Source organism: Hoplias malabaricus, chromosome 12, assembly GCF_029633855.1.
Source record: "Hoplias malabaricus isolate fHopMal1 chromosome 12, fHopMal1.hap1, whole genome shotgun sequence".
NCBI lineage: Eukaryota > Metazoa > Chordata > Actinopteri > Characiformes > Erythrinidae > Hoplias > Hoplias malabaricus.
In genome coordinates this window covers 19,959,969-19,981,857 of record NC_089811.1, presented here as the reverse complement: position 1 = coordinate 19,981,857, position 21,889 = coordinate 19,959,969, and the positions used below count along the sequence as shown (strand labels likewise).

At 36.7% G+C, this 21,889-nt stretch overlaps 1 protein-coding gene and 1 non-coding gene across 4 annotated transcripts in view; one reads left to right on the top strand and one right to left on the bottom strand.

Annotated features, from left to right (window-relative positions):
* The window catches only part of fhip1b (FHF complex subunit HOOK interacting protein 1B), a 52,848-nt gene that overhangs the window by 14,406 nt on the left and 16,553 nt on the right, over positions 1-21,889 (top strand). For 2 of the 3 annotated variants that reach the window (XM_066686242.1, XM_066686240.1), the window contains exons 2-7: positions 4,593-4,720; positions 13,165-13,645; positions 14,299-14,434; positions 16,427-16,689; positions 17,642-17,872; positions 21,605-21,850. In XM_066686242.1, the coding sequence (XP_066542339.1) occupies positions 13,517-13,645; positions 14,299-14,434; positions 16,427-16,689; positions 17,642-17,872; positions 21,605-21,850 (1,005 nt within the window). In that variant the 5' untranslated portion in view covers positions 4,593-4,720; positions 13,165-13,516. Of the gene's footprint in view, positions 1-4,592; positions 4,721-9,214; positions 10,617-13,164; positions 13,646-14,298; positions 14,435-16,426; positions 16,690-17,641; positions 17,873-21,604; positions 21,851-21,889 lie in introns of those variants that run through there. The other variant, XM_066686241.1, reaches the window with a different exon arrangement.
* Positions 1,643-1,801, bottom strand: LOC136664299 (U1 spliceosomal RNA). Its single transcript, XR_010795109.1, has one exon. It is a non-coding gene; the product is annotated as a U1 spliceosomal RNA (small nuclear RNA).

Here is a 21,889-nt window from a genome sequence, read left to right as displayed (position 1 = left end):
ATTAAAAGAACTATTTACTGTGTTCCGCGACTGTCAGCTTTCTGTTCTGTCCTGACAAACGCCATGCTACGAAAAATAAAAAATTAGGGTGAATTCCAATTTTTTTATTTAACACCTACCCCTTGTTTTTGAGTGCTATCTTGCCCCTTGGAACTGAGTGACAATGTGTAGTGGTTAAAATCATCCCCTACGAACTGAAGAAACCTTTCAAGAGTATGATATGTCATCAGAATACAAAAAGAACATAGGTACATAAAATTATAGGGACTTCATATGCCTTGACAAATATTCAACAATCCTATATTATCACACACACCTAACTCTCTTTGGTAACCGGCTTTTTGTTTGATACTTTCAGGTCCACCTTAATTATTGCAGTAGTCTCAATCATTAGAATGTAATAGATTCATCATTTAAGGCGGAACTAGAAATTCCAAGACATTGGCAAGTACTAGCAATATTTTATGCAGGTTATGGAGTAAATGGACATAATGCATTGAAACTACATTAAACTGAGATAACACAATGTTTATTGTAGATTTTAAAGGAGAAAATACAGTGTCTTTCTTTCTTTGGTCATCTTGCTGCTGATTCACAAGATATTCATCGCCCTTCGTTTGAAGCATGATCCTGAAAAATCTCCATGAAATAAGGTTCTGAATTGATGTAGCTGGATTTAATGGGAGACGTGGAAATGTCTGTGTGAGTGAGTGTGTATGTGTGTATATAGAGTTTGCGTGTATATAGTCTTCAATTAATGTTATCTGTGTATAACTCGATACACAATGTTACCTGTGTATTTTGTAGTCTAACAACTAGGGATGTCCCGAATACCAATTTTAGAGATTCGGGTTGTGTGTTGTTCAGAAAATCTGCATCCGACGGCCGGTTTAATATCCCAATCTAAAGACCATTTGCTCACTAGCCTCGCTCGCCAACTCATGCATACACGGTGCCGCTAATGTATACATGGAGCAGTGTATGCATGGTTAAGCAGAGCTTCATGGAGGTGCTTTTAGGTACAAAGCTGAAAACACACACACACACACACACACACACACACACACAAACACACAGCAGGTTAAACAACAGAAAGATACTCTCAACAACCAGAGTACAGCAGCCCTTGTTATATAAAAACAAAGGAAATTCAGCATCTGAATTTATTACTGAAACATGGGGATGTGCGGTATCCACATTTTTCATTCCAACATAAGGTCTCAATTTTATCGCGGTATACCATGGGGCAAGTGTGGGTGTGTGGTAGGGTATACTGTCGAGCTGCACTGAGCCTTAGGCCCAAAACATACTTCACGCAAGGACACAAATGCAGATCCTTAGAGCTACGCAGATGGGCTTTCAGGCATAGTTTTGTTTTTTTTTAAATGTCATGGCGCAAGCCCGAGCTGCCGAGTGGCAGTGAACACACAAACACACACTAGTGCACTAGGGGCTGTGAACACACACCCAGAGCAGCCAGCCATTCCTGGCATCCAGGGAGCATTTGGGGGTTCAGTGCCTTGCTCAAAGGGCATTTCAGCCATGGATGTTCCTGCCGGTCCTGGGGATCGAACTGGCGACCTTCCGGTGCTAAATCCGGTCCTCTAACCATTAGGCCAAGGCTGCCTTGAAAAAATATGGTCAGGGAAGAGCGCAAACGCAGTCCCCCACTACCAGAAATGATGCAGACAAGATTCCCACTTTTGGGGAATTCGCAAGGGTCAGCACAGCTGGAGTGCAATGGCTAAGCCTTAGGTGAACTGCCTTTGAGATCATGGTGTCACCCCTGCCAGGGGTGTTGAGCGTTGCCACAAGGGGTGCTACAGTGAGAGTCCAGTTGACAAGCCAACTGTCATGGCGGATCACTTTGTGGAATCGCTCACGAAATAGGTTCGCTCATACAAACACATACATGACTGATAGAACAGTGATAGCAAATGCCTGTCAAGAAATCGCAACTATACTCAGTTCTACTGTAGACATGTTACTTAGTGTTCCTCTAGAAATCATCCAGGAACCAGCAGTAAATCTTTGATAGAAATATAAATGAACTACACCAAATGTACTTCAAAGATAAGATATGACATACAGAAATGTACAAATGCTAAAAAATAAAGGCTTGTCCTACAACCTATTATAAAAAGAATTTGTTTAAGCAAAACATGCCCATATCTTCATGGCGTCATACCTACTGTGTGACTTAATAAAGTTAATATTCTTTAATTTTTCTGTAATGTTTAAACAGTTTATAAACTTTGTGTAAACATTGCGCTGTGAAGCTGTGTACATGAAGATTATCAACACATGACTCAGCACATACGATAATTGGGATTAATTTCAAAATATGTTATTTATGTAAGTTAGAACCTTTTCTAACTTGTTTATTATGAGATTTCCATCTGCTGAAAATGTTTTCTTTACCTAATTTGTAAAAAAGGTCATCACGATTTTAGCTCTGTTTATTCTGTCTGTTGGCTTTGGTGGTGTGTGTGTTTGATTTGAAAGAAATATGCACATTAATGAGCTTGACTTGTGATACAAGAATGTTTTCTTTCTGTGGAGGTAATTTTCAATGAAAAAAATCTGTTTGTAACTGAAAGATCTTAATGTTCTGATGTGCATAACTGTAGTCATTATAAAGACAAATTTGCAGAGACTCCAGTCTGATTTAGCATTTAATAATGGCTTTGTGCAGGATACTATCAAACTTACTCTGTTCACTGTATATCTTCAATTTGTGAAGCAAAATAGAGCCAGTGGTGATAACGGCAAAAATTTCACACTTTATTTTATGATGAATATAGTTTTTGGTAGTTGCTAGCAAGATTGACACTTATTTTTGCCCTTTGAGATTCCTAATATGATGTAGCTTTAACAATGTAACAGCAATTAAACAGTTGAACATATAATACCTTCACGGGTTCAATATCATTTAAAAATGATCCAAATATAACTTTAACGTGAGCACAATGTTAAATGTTAAAACAAAACATAAAATAAACCTATTAAGTGTCTCTAATAACTGTAGTTACACATGAACAACATATCCAACAACAATGTAAATATTGATGAATTAGTACATTCTGCTGCAGTTCTAATAAATTGTTTACGTACTGTGTACATATTAAACGTCAGTCAAATGGGCAGAATCTCGGGACACAGATAATGTAAGTCACTACTCTAAAATGTACGACTACTGAATTAAAACCAAAAGAATTTGTTATCCATACATACACATCTCTTCCTTGCAAAAAACAAACAAACAAAAAAAACTGTGGCACCACCCACAAACACACACAAAGGATACCAGCGCTTACTTAGATTGTCCCCTTCAAAACAAGACCAAATTTGAGACTTTGTTTGTGTAAAGGGCACTTGCAAAAAGAAGAAAAAAAAGTTCAAAATGAAGTTCAACAAATAAAAATATATATATGGATCTCCAATTTGGCCGTGTAGCTTGGGCTCTCAGGTTTATCGACACGTCCATCAAGTCTGTAGACCAATTGGGGCGATGCTCAACCAAGGAGTCAAGGAAGCAACCATGCTTCGGCGCCTAAGAGATGTGCGAGTTATGACACAGAGATTTTTATATGGCAACAGCAATCAAAATAAACAACAAACATATCAATAAATAAGTTTTCAATGCTTAGATCCCTTTCACTGTCTACCATTTCCCTACTAAGACCATTTATACACAGCAGGGGATTGAGGGAGGCGGCCTCACTCTACAGCCAATCAGGGAAAACTCCCTCCTTCCAACGTGTCTGGCTTTAAAGGGGAAGAGTACTGAGTTAGAAACAAAACTAAATATCAGAATAAATTGAGGTGAGTCAGAACTTTTTGTCCTGTTTAGTGAGGGTAAAAAGCCATTTGGAGAGGTGCAAGAGACTAGTCAAGGAAGGTAAAATGTGGCCATTAAGCTTCAATAATAAAATTTTTATTTCTGCAGTAAAATTAATCATTTTCCTTATGGAGAGGTTGGGGTCTTTTGAAGATTTCAAAGAAGATTCCAAATTAAATTTAGAAAAGTGCCTGAAATATTTTGTTGTTTTGATCATATTTTGACCACTAAAGATTTATTTCAATATTTATAAAAATTCTGAAGGCTTTTCAGTAACATTACTTCATAAAAATGCTTCTAGTTTATTCACTGCCTCAAGATTCGAGTATGTAATTTCAGGTGAAAAATGGAAAAAAATACCTGGAGTGTTAAGAGGTTATATCCAACCGTAGTTTACAATAGTAATGCTTATGTAATTACATGTGTGTCAGTTTCAGTTTTGCCTTTTGTAATTACACAATTGGATCTTTATAGTTGCAACAGCATATTCTCTCACATGTAATAATATTTGTCTAATTGCATTAGTAATCAGACCGGAACAAGATTTTTTTTTCCTCCTTTTTTGGCAGGTATGAACTTACATTAAGACATTAAACTGGATTTGCCATAGTTTCTAACATTTAGCTAATATGTATGATATTCCTGAGACATTGTAACCAATTTCAGCTTTAAACCATTCTGTAACCGGCTTGTTACATCTTGACTTATTTTTTACTTCTAGAAAGTGGTCATATATTTCTCTACTTGCCAGGTGTAAACGTTGAGAGGATTTTTCCTTAAGAGACAATCCTTGAAATCTACGTTGTCTGCAAGAGCCTCTCTCCCTCACAGTCTTGAGAAATATGAAGCCTTAGATTTGTAAACTACACAGTGATAGAGGTAAGACTTGTACATTTCCTCTCCTCACATGTTCATGGAAATCAGTTTGTTTGTTGATAATTATCTGCATAATTTAAATTTCAAAATGACTGTGATGTGGTAAAAGGCAACAAAGTGAGTCAAAACAAAAAAGTTCTTAGACTGAATATGACACATTATCAGCTGAGATTCTCAGCTCAGTTTGGTTGTCTTTTTATGTTTGTGGCAAGTTGACATCCAAAGCAAAACTGTGGAAATATTTTTCCAAAACAGTTTCAAATATACATTATGATATAGATGTAATATTCTAAAATCAAAATAAGTGTAGATGAGTTCAAATAGTTAACTTTTGTTCATAATTGCATCTTTGGTGTTGCATGATCTACGCTACTCTAAGGAGGGTTATTCTATTGCCTAAACAAGAAAGGCATTAGGGGTTTTATTTTAAATTTCAAGAGCCAATGGGGACTAGGTTCTTTAAAACCCTCCTACAAGACATCATCAGAATTGAATGAATAACAGGAGCAAGGAGGAAGCAAGCAAAATAAGCACAGAGTGAAAGAGGGAAGCTCAGAGTGAGTGAGCAAAAGAAGGCTTGTTTGAAACATAAAAAAATTATGGATTGAAAACATTTTAAATATCATAAAACTCTGCCCACTTTCTTACGATGCACAAAAGATCATGCCTAATTTGTTGTTTTTGTTCTGGCATGGTGATGAAACACAGTTTTCTATACAGTAGTTATGCTAGTTATCAGTAGTTATCATTGAGAAAGAAAAAGTTGGTGTTCATTTTAGCAATTATATATGCTATTCTATAATTTAATGATTCATGCATTATTTCTGTAAACAAACAAACAAACAAAAACTTTTTAACATGCTTGCAAATCAATCCACTGTGGCTCTTGAGCTCAACCACAATTAAAATGTTACTCTGCAGGCAAATATTTTCAAAAAAGAATTCTTCAAAACCAAATTTCCAAATATTACATTGCACATCTAACATATATTTAATAATCATTTTGCTACCACGTTTTAAAATAATAGTTAATATCAATGCTTCAGAATTATTTTTTACTTACATGCTTTTCAAATGCAAAAACAAAAATTATGAACTTGTGAACTTTTTTAAAATAAGAGTCTAGAACTCCCCATTTGAAAAATGTATTATTTTGATACAAAATTTTACTATGTTTAATGTACAGATGAAGAATCTAATTGAATTTCCAGCAAGCAGGTGAAACTACTTCACTATCTAGATACATTTATTAGCATCGACAGGCACATATCAACATACTTAAACTTACTGCTCATAGTAAACAAACTAAACAATTTGACCATATTTTGTTTTAAAAACAACGATCACATATTGATTTTGTAATGCTTATAGCATGTGTTTTGTTTAATAAGGTAATGTTATTATCAGAAAAGTTAGGTAAAGGCCATGCAGGAAATATTTAGAAAGCATCACACCTAGCATCACAGTGACCATATATATTGGCAAAGAATGTCAAAATTGCTTAAAATGAGTTAATAATACAGATTTGCAGAACCTTAACAAATATTGTATACCTTCTGAGAAATGCAGTTCCTTTAAGGTCACAGTGACTTGCGGGTTTGACAAATGAGAAAAAATTGTTTGATGCCCCATGGAAGAAGTTTCTGCACATACCCAGTTGCAGACTGATGCAAAGGAACTAAATCAACATTTCAGTTCAGCACATATTTTCATGTCTGCTTAATGAGTAAATATGGATAACATGATTTAAAAGGTTGGGAAAACTTAAGTGCTGCTATTAACTTGAAATAATTTGTAATCAGTGTTTTTACAGTGTGGCTTAAAGGAACACAAAGTGGGGAGTGAGAGAGAGGGGAGTGTTTTCTGCCTTACTCCAGAATCTGCATAGTGCAGTATCAGCTATGCTGATCCCAGGGTAGCAATGAGAGCAACTCTATTCTCCCCATTACAGGTCAATGGAATCATTTAAAGATAAAATGTTACGTAGTGTTTATTTAAACACTTTGTTTAAACACCAAATGAAATCAAGTTTTAAACACTGGTTGTTTATCCATTTGGTGTGTTAGAGATTACTAACTAGGGATTAAGGGCACCTGAATCTTAGAGCCCATATTCCCTCAGACAATTTTTTCAGTATCTTTCTTTTGTGTTCCTGCTCATTCAACATTTTCCTCAAACGGGTATTGGATATTGTATTTTTAGCAGAGGTAACAGTTTTAATCCTTGTCATTCTCCTTGTAGTGGGCTGAGCTAGCCAATGACATTTCCCCCTCCTGAATTGGTGCCAGTGACTAAATCAGGAAAAAACAGCGTTTTTAAATATTTTTTGCAACAGCACAGTCTGAAATTTAGAGACTGATGAATGAGGGTGAAGTATAACAGGAAATATCTACTATTTGTTCTGACGTGGCAGATTTACCAAATATCTTGGATACCTTTATTTTCTTTAGTCAGGTGACCAGCTACAGCTATAGATTAGACCAAGTGTTGATGTAACATTCCTCTCATGTTTAGACCCCAAATCTGTTTTTTTGTTAAAGGCAAATTTCAAGAAAAGTCATCAGCTTCCTGAAAGGCTGTTAAGCTCAGTTACTACTCATGATGAGCTCAGTAATAGGCAGTTATAACCTAAAACAGAAATTCAAGTGCTTTGTTGAGGTGCACTTTGTTGAGTATGACTCTGCATTTTGTGCAGAACACTGGTGCTTATTGTCACCTTTTGACTCCATTAACAACACGTGTTGTCTGCCAGGTTATATGGTGATGATTTAAACTTGGCTGATTTTTTTATTTATTTATTTTTTTGTTTAGACAAGTTTTTACTGTTATAATTTGGTTATGTTTGTAGTTAGATGAAATAGAACTAGGATTTCCAAAAATCTGTATTAAAGTCATTTATTCAGTTTGACTGATTGGAATCTATTTGGCATTGTGAAGTGTATTATTTCGGACACCCATATATACACATATGAGAATGATATATATAATTCTGGGGCAAGAGTGGTCTGTAACATTTTTACTGGACATTATGCAGACTTTATTCTGCTAGCATTTTAGTACACAGTCCTGGTAATATCTAAGTGAGCACTTATGTGAATAGAGCCTGTAATGTTCCAGAGTTGCAGGCCACTTCACAAGTGCTGCCCCATGCCTAAAGCATGCAGGACATTTCCAGCTGGGAGAATGTGTCTGATTCCGAAACTCTTTGGGTGTACACTACATGTGTGAAAGGACAGCTCTAGAAAATGTCTGGACCTATTTCTCTGGACTTGTTCTGTAGTTTGTATATGAAAAATATATAATCCTTTGATTCTGATTGCTTCCATGCCGATGATATTGAGACAACCAATGTAAAAACAGTTGAGAAACCATTAAAAATGACAATTTTCTGCTTGTCATATAAAATAATGTTTGAAATACTGCGAATCTCCACAGTGGTGTGGTTTTAAATATAGTGCAGCTTATTTAGATTATCACTACACTACAAATAGATTTGTAATAATTAAGAGTAGAGATGCATGAATACCAATACTGGCACTATGTATTTGCCTGTACGTGTCATCGCAATCGAGACTCTGATACTAACATCTGATACCTTGAGCAGACAACCCAAAATATTGGTGATCTGGAATTATTTCACAATAAGAGAAGGCAACCCAAGCAAAGCAGGCTACAGGGAGAACCCGAGAGCAGCGAGTATGCCGCACTGTTTTGACTGTACTCATACAAGGTTGGTTTTTCTTCCATCAATGTGTTTTCCTACCGGGAAATGTTTTCTCGTTTGTGAGAACACTGTTTGTTGCCTGACATGATTTTTCCTAAAACGAAATTATTATCTCCGCTCACAAATTATGTATTGGATCTGATGACATAGATCAGACTGCTGCTCTTAAATAAACACGGCCAATAAATAAACACTCCCAAGTGCAGAACCTCCCAGCCTAAGGTCTTGCCAAATATGCACAACACTGTGCAAATGCATATCAACATGCATCTCATGTTACTAATTTATAGATATTTATAATACCAATGTATTGATCCCAGAGGGAAATTCAAATTATTGGTGGTGTAATGTGGGAAATGCTAAATAAAAGATGGACAGTTCCAGAAATTAACAATAAATTTTTTAATCAAACAAAAATTATTTATTAATAACTACACTATTACACAAAACTCCTGATTGCTTAATTCTAAGTATAACTCCTATTATGTAATTTTCTCTGTCTCCTCTTTACAGTGAAAAATTCTGCTATGAACAAACTGGATAACATTACATATCCTGTAATTATGAAATCTATTAAATTGGTTTAACAAATAATACTGAAATCTGTTTATTTACATTTAAAATTTACATTTGCTTATTTTATCATTAATTGGTGTCTTAAGATCTATGAGTGTCAAAATTTCATATCAGTTGGGCACAAATGTAAGCAGGACAATATATTTTGTATGAAATCTCTTGGATTCTAAGGCCTAAATATATCTGCCATCCCTATAAAGGAAATCTAGACTACTTCTCCTGTATGAATAAATATTACAGATGTCTTAACATTACACAAAATTACACTACTATGTGGAAAAATAACCTTGTCTGGATAGCACTTTGAAGTGGCACAGCGTGTGGGCTTTGGGTACTGGTCTCTTTCTTTATTTTCTTTTCCTCTAGCTAGTCCCATCATGACTTTTCCCTGTGTGGACGTTTTCAGAAGTTTAGACAGTTCTTCCAGGAAAGCTCCATACTATTTTGACATGCTTGACTCTCAGTAGAGACACTGCAGGACAGCACACAGTACAAGCTTAGGCCATGTTGTGGCCAAAATAATTGTTTCATCCACCAAACAACATTTACTTTGACGTTTTCAGTGATAATGCCAGTTGTAGTGAAGTCATGCCATATGAGATGGGATTTCTTATATGTTGACCCTTGGTCCAGCATTCTGTGGTACTATAAGCTTGATGATATAATATCAGTGGAATTCTTTACCCTCCTCTTTGGGGTTAGCAAATGCTGTTTGGGAAATGAGCTGTGTTTTCATGAGGCGTTCCAGGAAGTTTTTGGAGTGGCAGGGTGGGGTGCTCAGAAAACTATGTTCCTTCACAGAACTATAAAAAAAAAAGATTCATGTGTTTTCTGCTCCCAGCTTCTAGTTTTATGTTTTGTTCATAAGTCAGAAACATGATTTTTTCATTTAAAAAGCTACAAATAAAAAGGATGGGTCTGATATGATTATAGAGAGTTATTTGACTGGAATAAATTATTGACGCTGCATTTGAAAGCAACCACCTTTAGTAACGCACGTGGCAGCTGGTGAAATGTATCTTAGATGGGGCTGTTTGTGCCACATTGTCAGTTTTGATACAAACCCTAATACAATTTAACACCTACAGCAGGACTCAGTCATGTTAAAATCAGTCATTTTAATTGTTATTTGAAACACATCAGCCGACTAACAGTTATTAAAAGGATCTTAAATTGCTGCTGTAATGTACTCAGATACAAGGTGCATTGCATAATATAAATCATTACATTAAAGACTGGTTCAGAAACATAGAGATGCATTAGAAAAAAACACTAATTAGATATTACAGTGAAACCTTGACTTACGAGTGAATCAAGTTTTTTTGCTTTGTGATACTAGCCGAGATCTGAGTTATGAGCGAGCGAGCGAGCGAGCTTACACCACCCGCCACCCACCAATAGGTAGCCCAGCAAGCGTTCAGTTCACTTGGTTATCTTGCCATGCAAGCATCTCTGTTGCATCGCTTTTTTTTGTAGCATTGTAGCATCAAGTGTGTAGCAAGTAAGTTTGTTAAGCGATAGAGCATGAAATGAAAAACGCCCCAAAACACCTCCTCCAATCTCCTCCACCTCCCCCAGCATCTTCGTCTGAACTTCAAGGTAAATACACTTAATAGAACCAGTTTCTATCTTTGAATTCTCTTTTATGATGTATTATTATTTTTATACATTATTTATTATAAGTGCATTTTTCTTATTTAAAAACAAAAACGAACAAAAAAATTGGTGTGGTTTTTGGGCAGCTGGTATGGATTAATAGCATTTCAGTTCATTTTAATGGGGAAATTTAATTTGATATATGAGCAAATTGAGATACGAGCTTGAGTCAAGATATTACTATATTAAGTATTTCTAAAGAGCCATATATTGCTGGATCATACTGTATTTCTGTACAAAGAAAACAGGGCTCTGCATGTATTTGTGCTGACAGACCAAACTCTTTAACCTGTATTTTCTTCACCAAAATTAATTAATGGATTTGGACACTGCTGGAATCTTTGGGGCGCCTGCAACACACCATGTGTGTATTTTCTCTCATTCTCTCTTTTTGATTGGCTGTGCTCTTACATTGACCTAGCCCAGAGCAGGCACCCAAAACTTTGCTTTATGCAGCAGAGCAACCAATAGAAACATCGGCAAGTATAAACATAAGTGAAAAGGAAGCTCCCTATTCTCGGTATATTTTATATATCACACACAGTTTTACATTTGTAACACTCATATATCAAATAAGTATTTCATGATTAAAGAAAATATCTATAATCATGAAATACTTAGCACCCTCTATTGGCCAGCCAGCCACCTTTGAGTTATGCCAAGATATTCGTAACCCTGTGCTGAATTAGTGAAATTTTGCTTGAGGACTGAGAAAAATTTGAATATCTGACCTCGCAACGATTTGATTGTGATTCTCTTGAAATGAATGTCATGAAAGCACATATTTGTTTTTAAATACTGTTAAATTACAGTTCAGGATTATTAAAAAATTAATATGCATGTGTGAATGTAGGAACTATTTAACCAGTTGCATGGTAAGGTAGAAAATGTCCATCTGACTGATGCTGCCTCGTCACCAGCTTTAGTCTAATGATTCTCGCAAAAAGGCTACCAAACACAGGGAAGGGCATTCCATTGTTGACTGTAAACTGAGCATTTGTAAGCTTTGAATACATGGATGATATATTTCCAAAAAAAAAACAATTTTGAAAATAAAATATCTAGTCAAGTGAGACATTTCCATATATTTTAAGTAATGATTTATTTAAATGTAATCTAGTTGGTGTGGCAGTGGAGAGGCTCCTGGGCTGTTCTAACACTACTCTTTTCTGATACAATATAACCACTTGAAAAAATTATGGAATCACCACTCTTGGAGTATATATATATATATATATATATATATATATAGCAAAAATAAATTAAAATAATATTAATTAATAAAACAATTGAAAGAACATTCTCCAAGAGTAGTAATGCCAAACTTTACCAGGGGTTGTAGTACAGAGAACCAAATTTTATTTAGAGGCAATTTCTTTCCCTGTTTCAAACAAAATCAAACCACAATGGGAGCCACAACATTTTATGCCCATTTTCTATTGACTGTAAGTTAATCTTATACCTCTGAATGAATTTCTAAAGAAACTCAGGAATATCGGGTCCGGAGTGGTATTTTCACACATGCAACACACAGCAAGAGATTTTCTTTGTCAGGAGTAGAGATGTCACAATAACTGATACTTCAGTACTAAGTCGATACCAAAATTCTGAAAATGATACAATTCTTGTTTCCTGAGGTACCAGAGGTTCATAAATGTCCCAGACCCCACGAGGGTTACCATAATAAGCCTACACGCTAATAAGCCGAGAAAGCCAAAACAACAGCAATATGAGGAATGGCGTTGGCCAAGTAATGGCGATGCACAACCGAGGAGCAGGGACAAACACAGACCCATATTTCAGCAGAGCGCATTTGGATTTCAGCGCCTAACAGACCCATGCAACGCAAGAGACAACGGCTCAACAAACAATAATCAAGACAATAAATATGTTTTCAAAGATTTCACTAGCTGCCTTTCTCCCACCAAGACCATTTAAATACAGGAGGGGTCTGAGGGAGGTTGTCTCGCTTAACAGCCATACAGCCAATCAGGGTGAAGGTTCCACCCCCCAACACGTTTGGCATTTAAAAGGGTAGAGTACTGGGTTAGAAACAATAGTAAACTAAACAAAAAAAAAAAAAAAACACTGCAAAAAACTTATATATATTGAAGTAAGCTGCTATTTTAGTAAATATTTGTGAAGCAAAGCCACAAGTAATTTTTGTATTAAAATAATGCACAGAGGGAGGGATATGTGTAGAGATGTAGAGAGTCTTTTAGTAAGAGCTGAAAGGGAGGATTGAATAAGAGGAAATTGGGGTATCAGTCATATTTCAATGAGAGTGCCTGTGGAAGATGAAGGGGTAGAGGGCAGCAGAAAGGCTTTGATCAGCAGAGAGGGTGGACGCTGGGTTGTTTGTTTTTTTTGTGTGTTCTTCTCTACTTATTTTACTGACTTAGCCTACTTTTGTTACGTTGCAGGTGTACAGTATGTATTGTTGCTAAATATCTCTGTATCTTTCTCTTCTTTTCTCTCACTCTCTTTTCAGGTGTGTTTGTTTGTGTGTTGCGTTATGGGGTGGTGCTGGTTGCAGACTGGATGACATTGATGACCAGCCTTAATCCCACATCCTTGACTGTCTTGTAACCGTGACGACCCTGACTATCACTGCAGGAACCAGCACGATTCCATCCTTTTGATGTTTTTATCTTTCCTCTCCAGCACACCTGTACACGCCATCTCTATCTTGGTTTCTTTTCTGTCCCAAGGATACCCTTCCTTCCCCTCTTTCCCCCTCTTTTCCTTCTCTTCCTTCTTTTCCTTCTCCTCCTTCTCCTCCTCTTCCCTGTTTCTAACCTTCCCTCTTTCCTTTTGTAACTTTTGGCTCCAACAAAAAAAAAATGAGTTGGTTAAGCCGCATAACTCCCCGCAGTTCTGGTGGACGAAGCGATAGGAACGCAGACCTTTCCAGCCCCTGTACTGCTGATCCAGAGACATGTTTGATGGTATTTGAGAATCACTGGAGACAGGTGAGAACACATACACACACAAAAGCAAACACACACACAAAGTCCCTGACTAGAGTGCTGACTGCTGTGAGTTTGCCAGCAAAGAGTAAAATCAATACTTCCTCACACAGGATTTGAACAACTACAGATCAATGCCTGTGTGTCTATGTGTTGGGCTCTGGCTGGAGACTAGCTGGATTACTGCCAGTTTCTATACTGTATCAAAGAGAATTTGTCAGAACTGGATTGTCCTAGAGTGAATAGGGAGGAGAGAAAGCCTGTCAGAAATTAAATTAAAACTTTTTCTTGTCAAATGTTCAAATTTATTAGAGGTATGATAAATAGCTGATTGCAATAAAGGCAAGTTGTACTTGGAGGTAATTTTCATTTCAGTGCTTAATGTCTAAATTTAAAGCTCTAAATTTTAGCTAAAGTAACACACACTATTTATATTATGCAATTGAACACAGATTCTAAGTTAAATCTCCTGAATCTACTAGTTGGCTGAGCAGAAAAAAGCCACAAACATCACAATCTCATGTATAACAGATGTAGTCTTTTATTTATGTCTCTTCCAAGTTTCAAACTTGACTTGAACATGAATACAGTCTTCAATGTGTATTGTTGCTAAAAAATTCTGTCTCTGTCTTTTTTTTTTTTTCCCTCTCACACAGGTGTCTTGGGTGTTGGAGCAGAGAGACTCTGGGGCTGGAGGAGCAGATGATCTGACCGCAGTGAGAAACCACACTGACCAGATGCTGTGTTTACTAGCAGAGGAGAGACCAGCAGGGGGCGACAGTGATCCACCAGGTTTAAAATAACTACATTATTTTTCTGATATCAAGTTGGCAGACACCATTTTGTAAGCCAACCAGCCTCTTACATGCATTAAACAGTATGGGTCAGCTTCCTGGTAAAGAATTAAGCCTGGTCCCTTTTCCCTTCAAGGGAAAGTCTCCAATAAAAATGCTATATAGTCCAAATCTAAGCCTAATATTAGTCCAAGTAATGGCCTCTATATCAGTCAGCTAATATAAAAATTACTGGCAGGTGAGGTGAAAAACATTGATGATCTGGGTACAGTGGCGCCTGTCATGCTGTGGGATATCTTTAGTAGCAAATGAACTGTGAGTTCTTGAAACTAATGGGTTTACATACAGCAAAAATGAGCGAGCCTAAAGACCTTAACAATTTTGACAAGGTGCAAATTGTGATATTCTTAATGTTTTGGTCAGAGCATTTACAAAAAGCAGGTGTTGTTGGGTGCCTTTTTAGATGTCCTGATCAAGATATTAGGACCATCACAATTTGACCAGTGCCAAGTCAAGCAATAATAGACAAGGAGGAGTACTGTAACATGAGATATTGGCACTGGCAGCACACCACTGCCAATATCTCATGTTATTGCACAAACCTCGAGTATATAATTGAGATTATAACACAGCTTGTTATTGCCGTTTATTATTAGGTTTTAAAATAAAATAAACTTTTTATATAGAATAGTTTCATTTGTCACACATTCCTTTTTTGTGTTCTCAACGGACTCTGGATGTTTAACTTGTGCGATGTTGGAACCGTCCAAGATTTTTAAACTTCTCTCCAATGAGCCGGTCCGCGTTCACGCCAGATTTGTTGAGAAACATTATTCAGTGCTGACCTCTGTCTAAATCAGGACAGAAGTAGAGATAAACACTTCAAGTCAATAAAATGTTGTGGTTTAACTAATGTTTACAGCGGATTCAGATCGTTGTGAGATCTATATATATATAATATATATATATATAGTTAAAACACAACATTTTATTGACTTGAAGTGTTTATCTCTACTTCTGTAGAGATATTATATATATATATATATATATATATATATATATATATATATATATATATATATATATATATATATATATATATATATATATATATATACATATATATATATGTGTGTGTATATATATATATATATATATACACCGTACTCTAAATGATGCCAAGTTCTCTCTGTTTAAGTTAAAAGTGAGTATTTTGGAGTATTGCATTTCAGAGCCATGCTGCTGAGCTGGTGCTGCGGAGAAAACAGGCACGCCTTGACTCGAGTTAAACACAGTCACAGAAACCAAATAGAAAAAGCAATTTACTTGTATTTCTGATTTTCTTTTGTTTACAAATCAGAAAGTAGATAACGGTCCACTGCGCCATAAGTCTTTACTCTGCTTAAAATAAGGTACGCGAACGGAAAATGAACTGATTCCCCATTGGGTGAAAAAGCCCAGGAAGAGTGCTGTCTTGTAGGTGCAGGTGTCTTCGCTAGGTTACATGTATTTTGAGGAGTGATACCTGAAGAGCTTTGGTCAGGGTGCCTTTGTCATGTAATATTGGCACTCCTGGAACATCTCTCTGCGAATCACATCGCAGGGACGGAATTAACTGTTGTATAATTATGCTTGCACAATTTTAACACTTCTAACATATCAGCATCAAGGACTGTCTGTTCACTTGCTGCCTCATATATCCCATGCATATGACAAGTGTTATTGTAACCAGTCATGCTCACTTTACCGGTCAGCAGTTTGAATCTTGTGTCAGATTTATGTATGTAGCTTTATTTCAGTTGGGCAGTTTTTATTAAAGATTTTTAAACCAGTATATTTTCTGTATGTCTTTATTTTAGCATGGGGATGATCATTTTAAACATTTAAATATAGAATATGTGTTGTAGACTCAAGGTCAATGTTATTGACTGTAAGCAGCTACATGACTTCTGCTTATATGTAAAATGTGGGCTCAAACTCTTTCCATCAGCAATGGGCCCCATTCTGAAGTTGGTGGTGTCTGAAAACATTCTGGAGCGGCTGGTGCAGTGGCATGTGCGACGAGGGCTGGATCCTGACAGCCAGATGGCACTATTGAAGCTGTTTGAGATGCTGATCGGCCAATCTCATCAGCCTTTGCTACAGCACAGTGCCGTGTTACAGCCACTGCTCACCCTGTTGGGAGCCTGCGTAGATCCCCAGTTCGGCTGTCCCCAGAACCTGGAGGGGAGCCTTGTGCTGCTACTCAATCAGGTGAGTGCGTTCGTTTGCGTTCATTTACCATTCAAATAGGTGACATCTGTAAGGAGTCGCTGAAGTTTTTACCACATCTCTGCATTTCAGTCTAAATTTTATAGGCTGCTTTGAACAAGGCTTTTAACATGGCAATCAACTAGAACAGAGATTGTTTACATCCAGTATTGTGCAAAAGTTTTAGGCACCTGAGAAAATTAGATTAAAAAAATATTTTTCTGAGCAGTAAGTGTTATTTGCTCAATGAATGAACAAAAAATAAATTTAGTATAAAACAAATAACATTATTATAGCACGTAGTGATATTCTGTGTGAATGTGTTGTTTAACCCTTTCCAAATCTCTCCTCTAGGCAGTCCATTATTATCTGAAGTTATCGTGCAATACCTAGTTTTACCAGTTAACAAATACTTCATTATGTTAAATCAAGTGTGCTTTTGATTTAACAAATCAATAGGGATGATAATTTTAAACATTTATACATAGAATATGTGTTATGTAGATTCAAGGTCATAAAATGTCATTGAACGTAAGCAGCTACAGGACATTTGCCAATATGTAAAATGTAGGCTGAATATCATTCAATACCTTGTTTTACTGGGTAATAAATACTTCATATACTACTAGAAATAACAAATCCATAAGATGAAGGAGAACATCTGGAAACAAACATGGTCTTTCACATTAACTAACAACGTCTACTAATTTAAAAAAAAGTATATATTGTTCATGGTTTTGTATTAACACTAATTACATTTAATTTTATATAAGCACTATGCTTATTGACAAGGCAAATTATTTTAAATGATTATAATAAAAAGAGCCGCTTTTGCACAGTAATTTAGTTCTTTTAAAAGTTTGTTAAATGTTTAAAAAGTGGCACAAAAAATAAAGAACAAATAGACTTATTTTAAGTATTTTGATGATGTGTATGTGTGTAAACGTGTCTTTAGGTGTGTGTGTCCATGGCAAGGGAGCCTGTAGTGTTGGAGCTGTTGTTCCGGTATGGAGCAGTTCAGCAGGGTCCCACTAACCTGCTGATCTTTTCTCTGCTGGTGCCATTTATCCATCGAGATGGAGCTCTGGGTCAGCAGGCCCGTGATGCCCTGCTGCTAGTAATGGCTACTTCTGCCTGCAACAATTCTGTGGCCTGCTACATATCTGAGAACTCCTACTTTTGTCCGGTACGTGTGAGTTTCTGTATGTGAAGAAGAATGTCTTTCATTTTATTTATACTACTGTTCGTTATTACTGTCTATCAAATCAGTATTTTTTCTGTAGCCCGAAAGCTGTTATGTGTAATTATCATATAACCATAGAGCGTAGAGAGCCTGTGCTTTTCACAAGATATTGGCTGATAATTTTTGAATTTTTTTTTTTGACTACTTTATTTTAGTCCTTAAAAAACTTCATAACTTATAACCCAATGTCACAGTTCACAAACAATTCCTTTGTGAATTGTTGTCCTCCTCCATGCCTGGTGGGCTGTAAATTTGTAACTTTTTTTGTTGGTGGAAAAACTTTGGAGACCACTCTATCCCTCAAGATTTCCTATGAGAGGCATAGAAATAGAGAGAGGCCAGTTTATCAAATTAGTTCCATGCAGTTAGTAGAGCAGTTTACCTTAAGTAGAGCAGACATTATCAGTAGTAAATTTATTTACCTTTTACATGTCCAGTGTGGAGTGACAGGGTACTACCACCACGCTCAAAGGTTTAATGGGATAGAATTACTTTAATTGTTTAATTTTTGTAAAAAAAAAAAAATCCAGCTACACGTAATTCGTCATCGTTGTCGTTGTTGTTGAACACTGTCTAGTGACTGATGATGACACACTGCAGAGGAGTCAAAATGATGATAAACAGCCACCAGGACACGAGAGTGGAGCAAAATGGCTGCTGGTGTTGTGGAAATTGTGTGCCTGTGTAATAGATATACACTGTACTCTTACAGATTGCTGACTGTCCAGAGTTGAGCCGTAGTTGGCGAGTCATCTGATACTTCCATGATTGCTATTACTTTACATTCACTTTCAGGGTCTGTTATATGTTATATAATGTGCAAATATTTGTCATTGTACAACGTACAACAAAATGTGTCTTCCGATTTTAACCCATCTGTAGCAGAGTACACATCTGTGACACACACACACACACACACACACACACACACACACACACACGCACAGAAGCAGCTGACAGTAAATCTTTTTGGCTGAAAACCGTGAGAGAAATGTGTGTTCAAATTGCTTCGTTTGGTTCTTACACCATATTCTGGGTCAGACATTGTTTATGTTGAACCAAAGAAGTACAGGAACACGAATTCCTCTTCTCCACACTATAAAGATGGCAGACAGCAAATTCATAACAAGAAATTTCTTCAGACATGGTATGGGTGTTAGGGATGAATAAAATTACAGAGGAAAAATACGGACATGGGGGGAAAAAAAATACTTAACGAGAACAAGCGGGAAAAACGCACGAGTTTTCGTGCTGTTTGTTTCTTTCCTGGCCCCTCATGTGAACTATGCTAGGTCCCATACAACGACCTCCTGCATAAATAGTGCACTTTAAAGATTTATAAAATTAATTCAACTGCACCACTGCATTGTTTAAAATGTGATTCAGCCCTAGTGATGTGGTGGTGTAATTTCAGAGTGATGCATACTCACAATGACGTAGAGATCTTGCGTAACATACGGCGTAGGCTCTGCGTCGGTTCATCGCAGACCTATAAATCAGCCTTCGGTCTCAGAAGTTGAGGTCTACTGAATGAATTAAATGCACCTGGAATGAAGTGACAAGAACAAAGCCACGGGGCTTTGGGAAGCTGTGTTTGCCTAATTAACACACAATTTCCCAAATTCTTCTCCTGTTTTATCTTTAGGAAAGTTGTGAAGACAAATATCAGCTTTTTCTGTGCCCCTCAATTAAAAATGAAATTGAACAGCAACACAGTGTGACAAGATTTTCTTTAGAGTGATATTCACTGCTCCAAAATTTAGTGCTGTGTGAATATTTGATGTTATCTACCCAACTGTCATTGCATCTCTGAAATAATGGCTGCTTCTATATGTTAAATATGTAGACTGTAGGTGTTATTTTTCAAATAAATAAACTATTGCTATTCTTTTTTTATACAATAATACAACAAAAATTATTTAGAATAATGCGCAATGTTTATAAATATATATGAGTATAAGGGATATAATGGTGTAGCATTTATGGGACACTACATTGCACAACTAGAAGTTGAATTTGAACATTTCAGCCAATTCCAGTCAAGTATGCAGGAGTTACAAATCTTTAAGTAAAACATGCAATATACTGGATGGATTTATTTGCATATGGTGGCCAACTTGAATCAAAAAACTTTTTTTTGACAATTATTTAACTTCAGACTCCAGCAAACGTTTTGAACACCAAGCTCAAGAATACTGTCTGAAAATCTAAAGACTAGTACGCAAAAGAACATTTTATAAATTATGCTAAATAACAAAAAAGTGAAGAGTGAAGCTTAGTGGTTGTATTGACCTTTTTCCCCCAAGGGTCAGAGGAAAAAAAAAGATTTTGTCTCTACAATTCACAGGGTGGATTTTTTTTATTATTATTATTGCTGTAGCATCCCCTTGAGGCCAATCAGGCTTGCTTGTTTATTTACTCGTTTATTTATTTTTTTGCATCTGAGTAGCATGAGGGACTACTACATATTGACCAAGTCTGCAGACTTTATGGTGCAGGCTGAGCTATTCATTGTAAAGCAGAAAAAGATAAAGGCAAAATAAAAATTCTTAAAAATACAATAGGGTTTCAGGCATGTGCTGTAACAAAACATATATGCTTCTCTAGCACATATCACGTGTTACCAGCTGGAATTTCTTTTAAGTCTATTTTATCTGAAATGGCACCATATGAACACCACATGAAATGATAAAGGCAGGTACTGCAAAAAACAAACAAACAAAAAAAAACATTAAGCAGCACAAACTGACTTAATGTCATACTGGTGCCTCTGCGTTTCTCAGTGAATATTCTATTTCTCATTTCATGTTGTGCTGGGTCATCTTTGCAGAAGATGGTTTCAAATCTGCCTCACTGCGCTTACTGTCTCTATGTGCTGCTGCCAAATGTGCGGTATCATACGTTCATTCATTGCCTGTAACCGCTTATCGAGTTCAGGGTGGCACTGGGTCCGGAGCCTACACAAAATCAATGGGCACAAGGCCGGAACAGACCCTGGAGGCGGTGTCAAGTTCTTCACAGTGCGACACACATTCACTCACATCTTTGGACAGTTTTGAGTAGCCAATCCACCTACCAACATGTGTTTTTTGGACCTTGGGTGGAAACCGGTGCACCCGGAGTAAAAACCTCTGCAGACATGGGAAGAACACACCGAACTCCTCACAGACAGTCACCGGGAGCAGGACTTGAACCCATAACTGCAACACTACCTGCTGCAGCTCCAAGTGAATAATTTAAACGTTAAATTTACAAAACTGGTGAAGAGGTGTCAGTCATGTTTAAATTCTCTCTTTTCTTTCAGCTGAATAATGTATTAGCTTTCATCTGACCTACTTAACAGGGACAAATAAATATGTTATCTTGAATGTGGGCATAATAATGTACTGCTTACTTTCTTTGAGGTATACTGAGTAATATTTGTATGAAATATGCAGTTGATGTTATAGAAAGCTGAAGTGAACCATGTGATATTTTGTCATAATTGTTCATATCTTGCATATATGTGGTAATTACTGGTAAATGGTATGTTACACTTTCCACTGTTAAGCATGAACATCATCAAGGCTTTTAAATGTATTTCCAATGCAGAAAAGAAAAGGGAGGCCTTTATTTCTAAAATGACAGATTCTATAGTGTGAAATGAATTTGTGATTTCTGTGATTTTGCATTAAGGTACTGGCAACAGGTCTGAGTGCACTTTACTCATCACTGCCGCGTAAAATCGAGGTACGGGGTGATGACTGGCACGCTCTCCGCAGGGAGGACTGGATGGGAGTGCCATCGCTGGTGTTGTTTATGAACAGTCTGGAGTTCTGCAACGCTGTGGTACAGGTGGCCCACCCGCTCGTACGGTGCCAGCTCCTCGACTACCTCCACAATGGCTTCCTTGTTCCTGTAATGGGGCCTGCCTTGCACAAGGTGAGTGACTATTATAGGAGTTTAAAGCCTGTTACACAC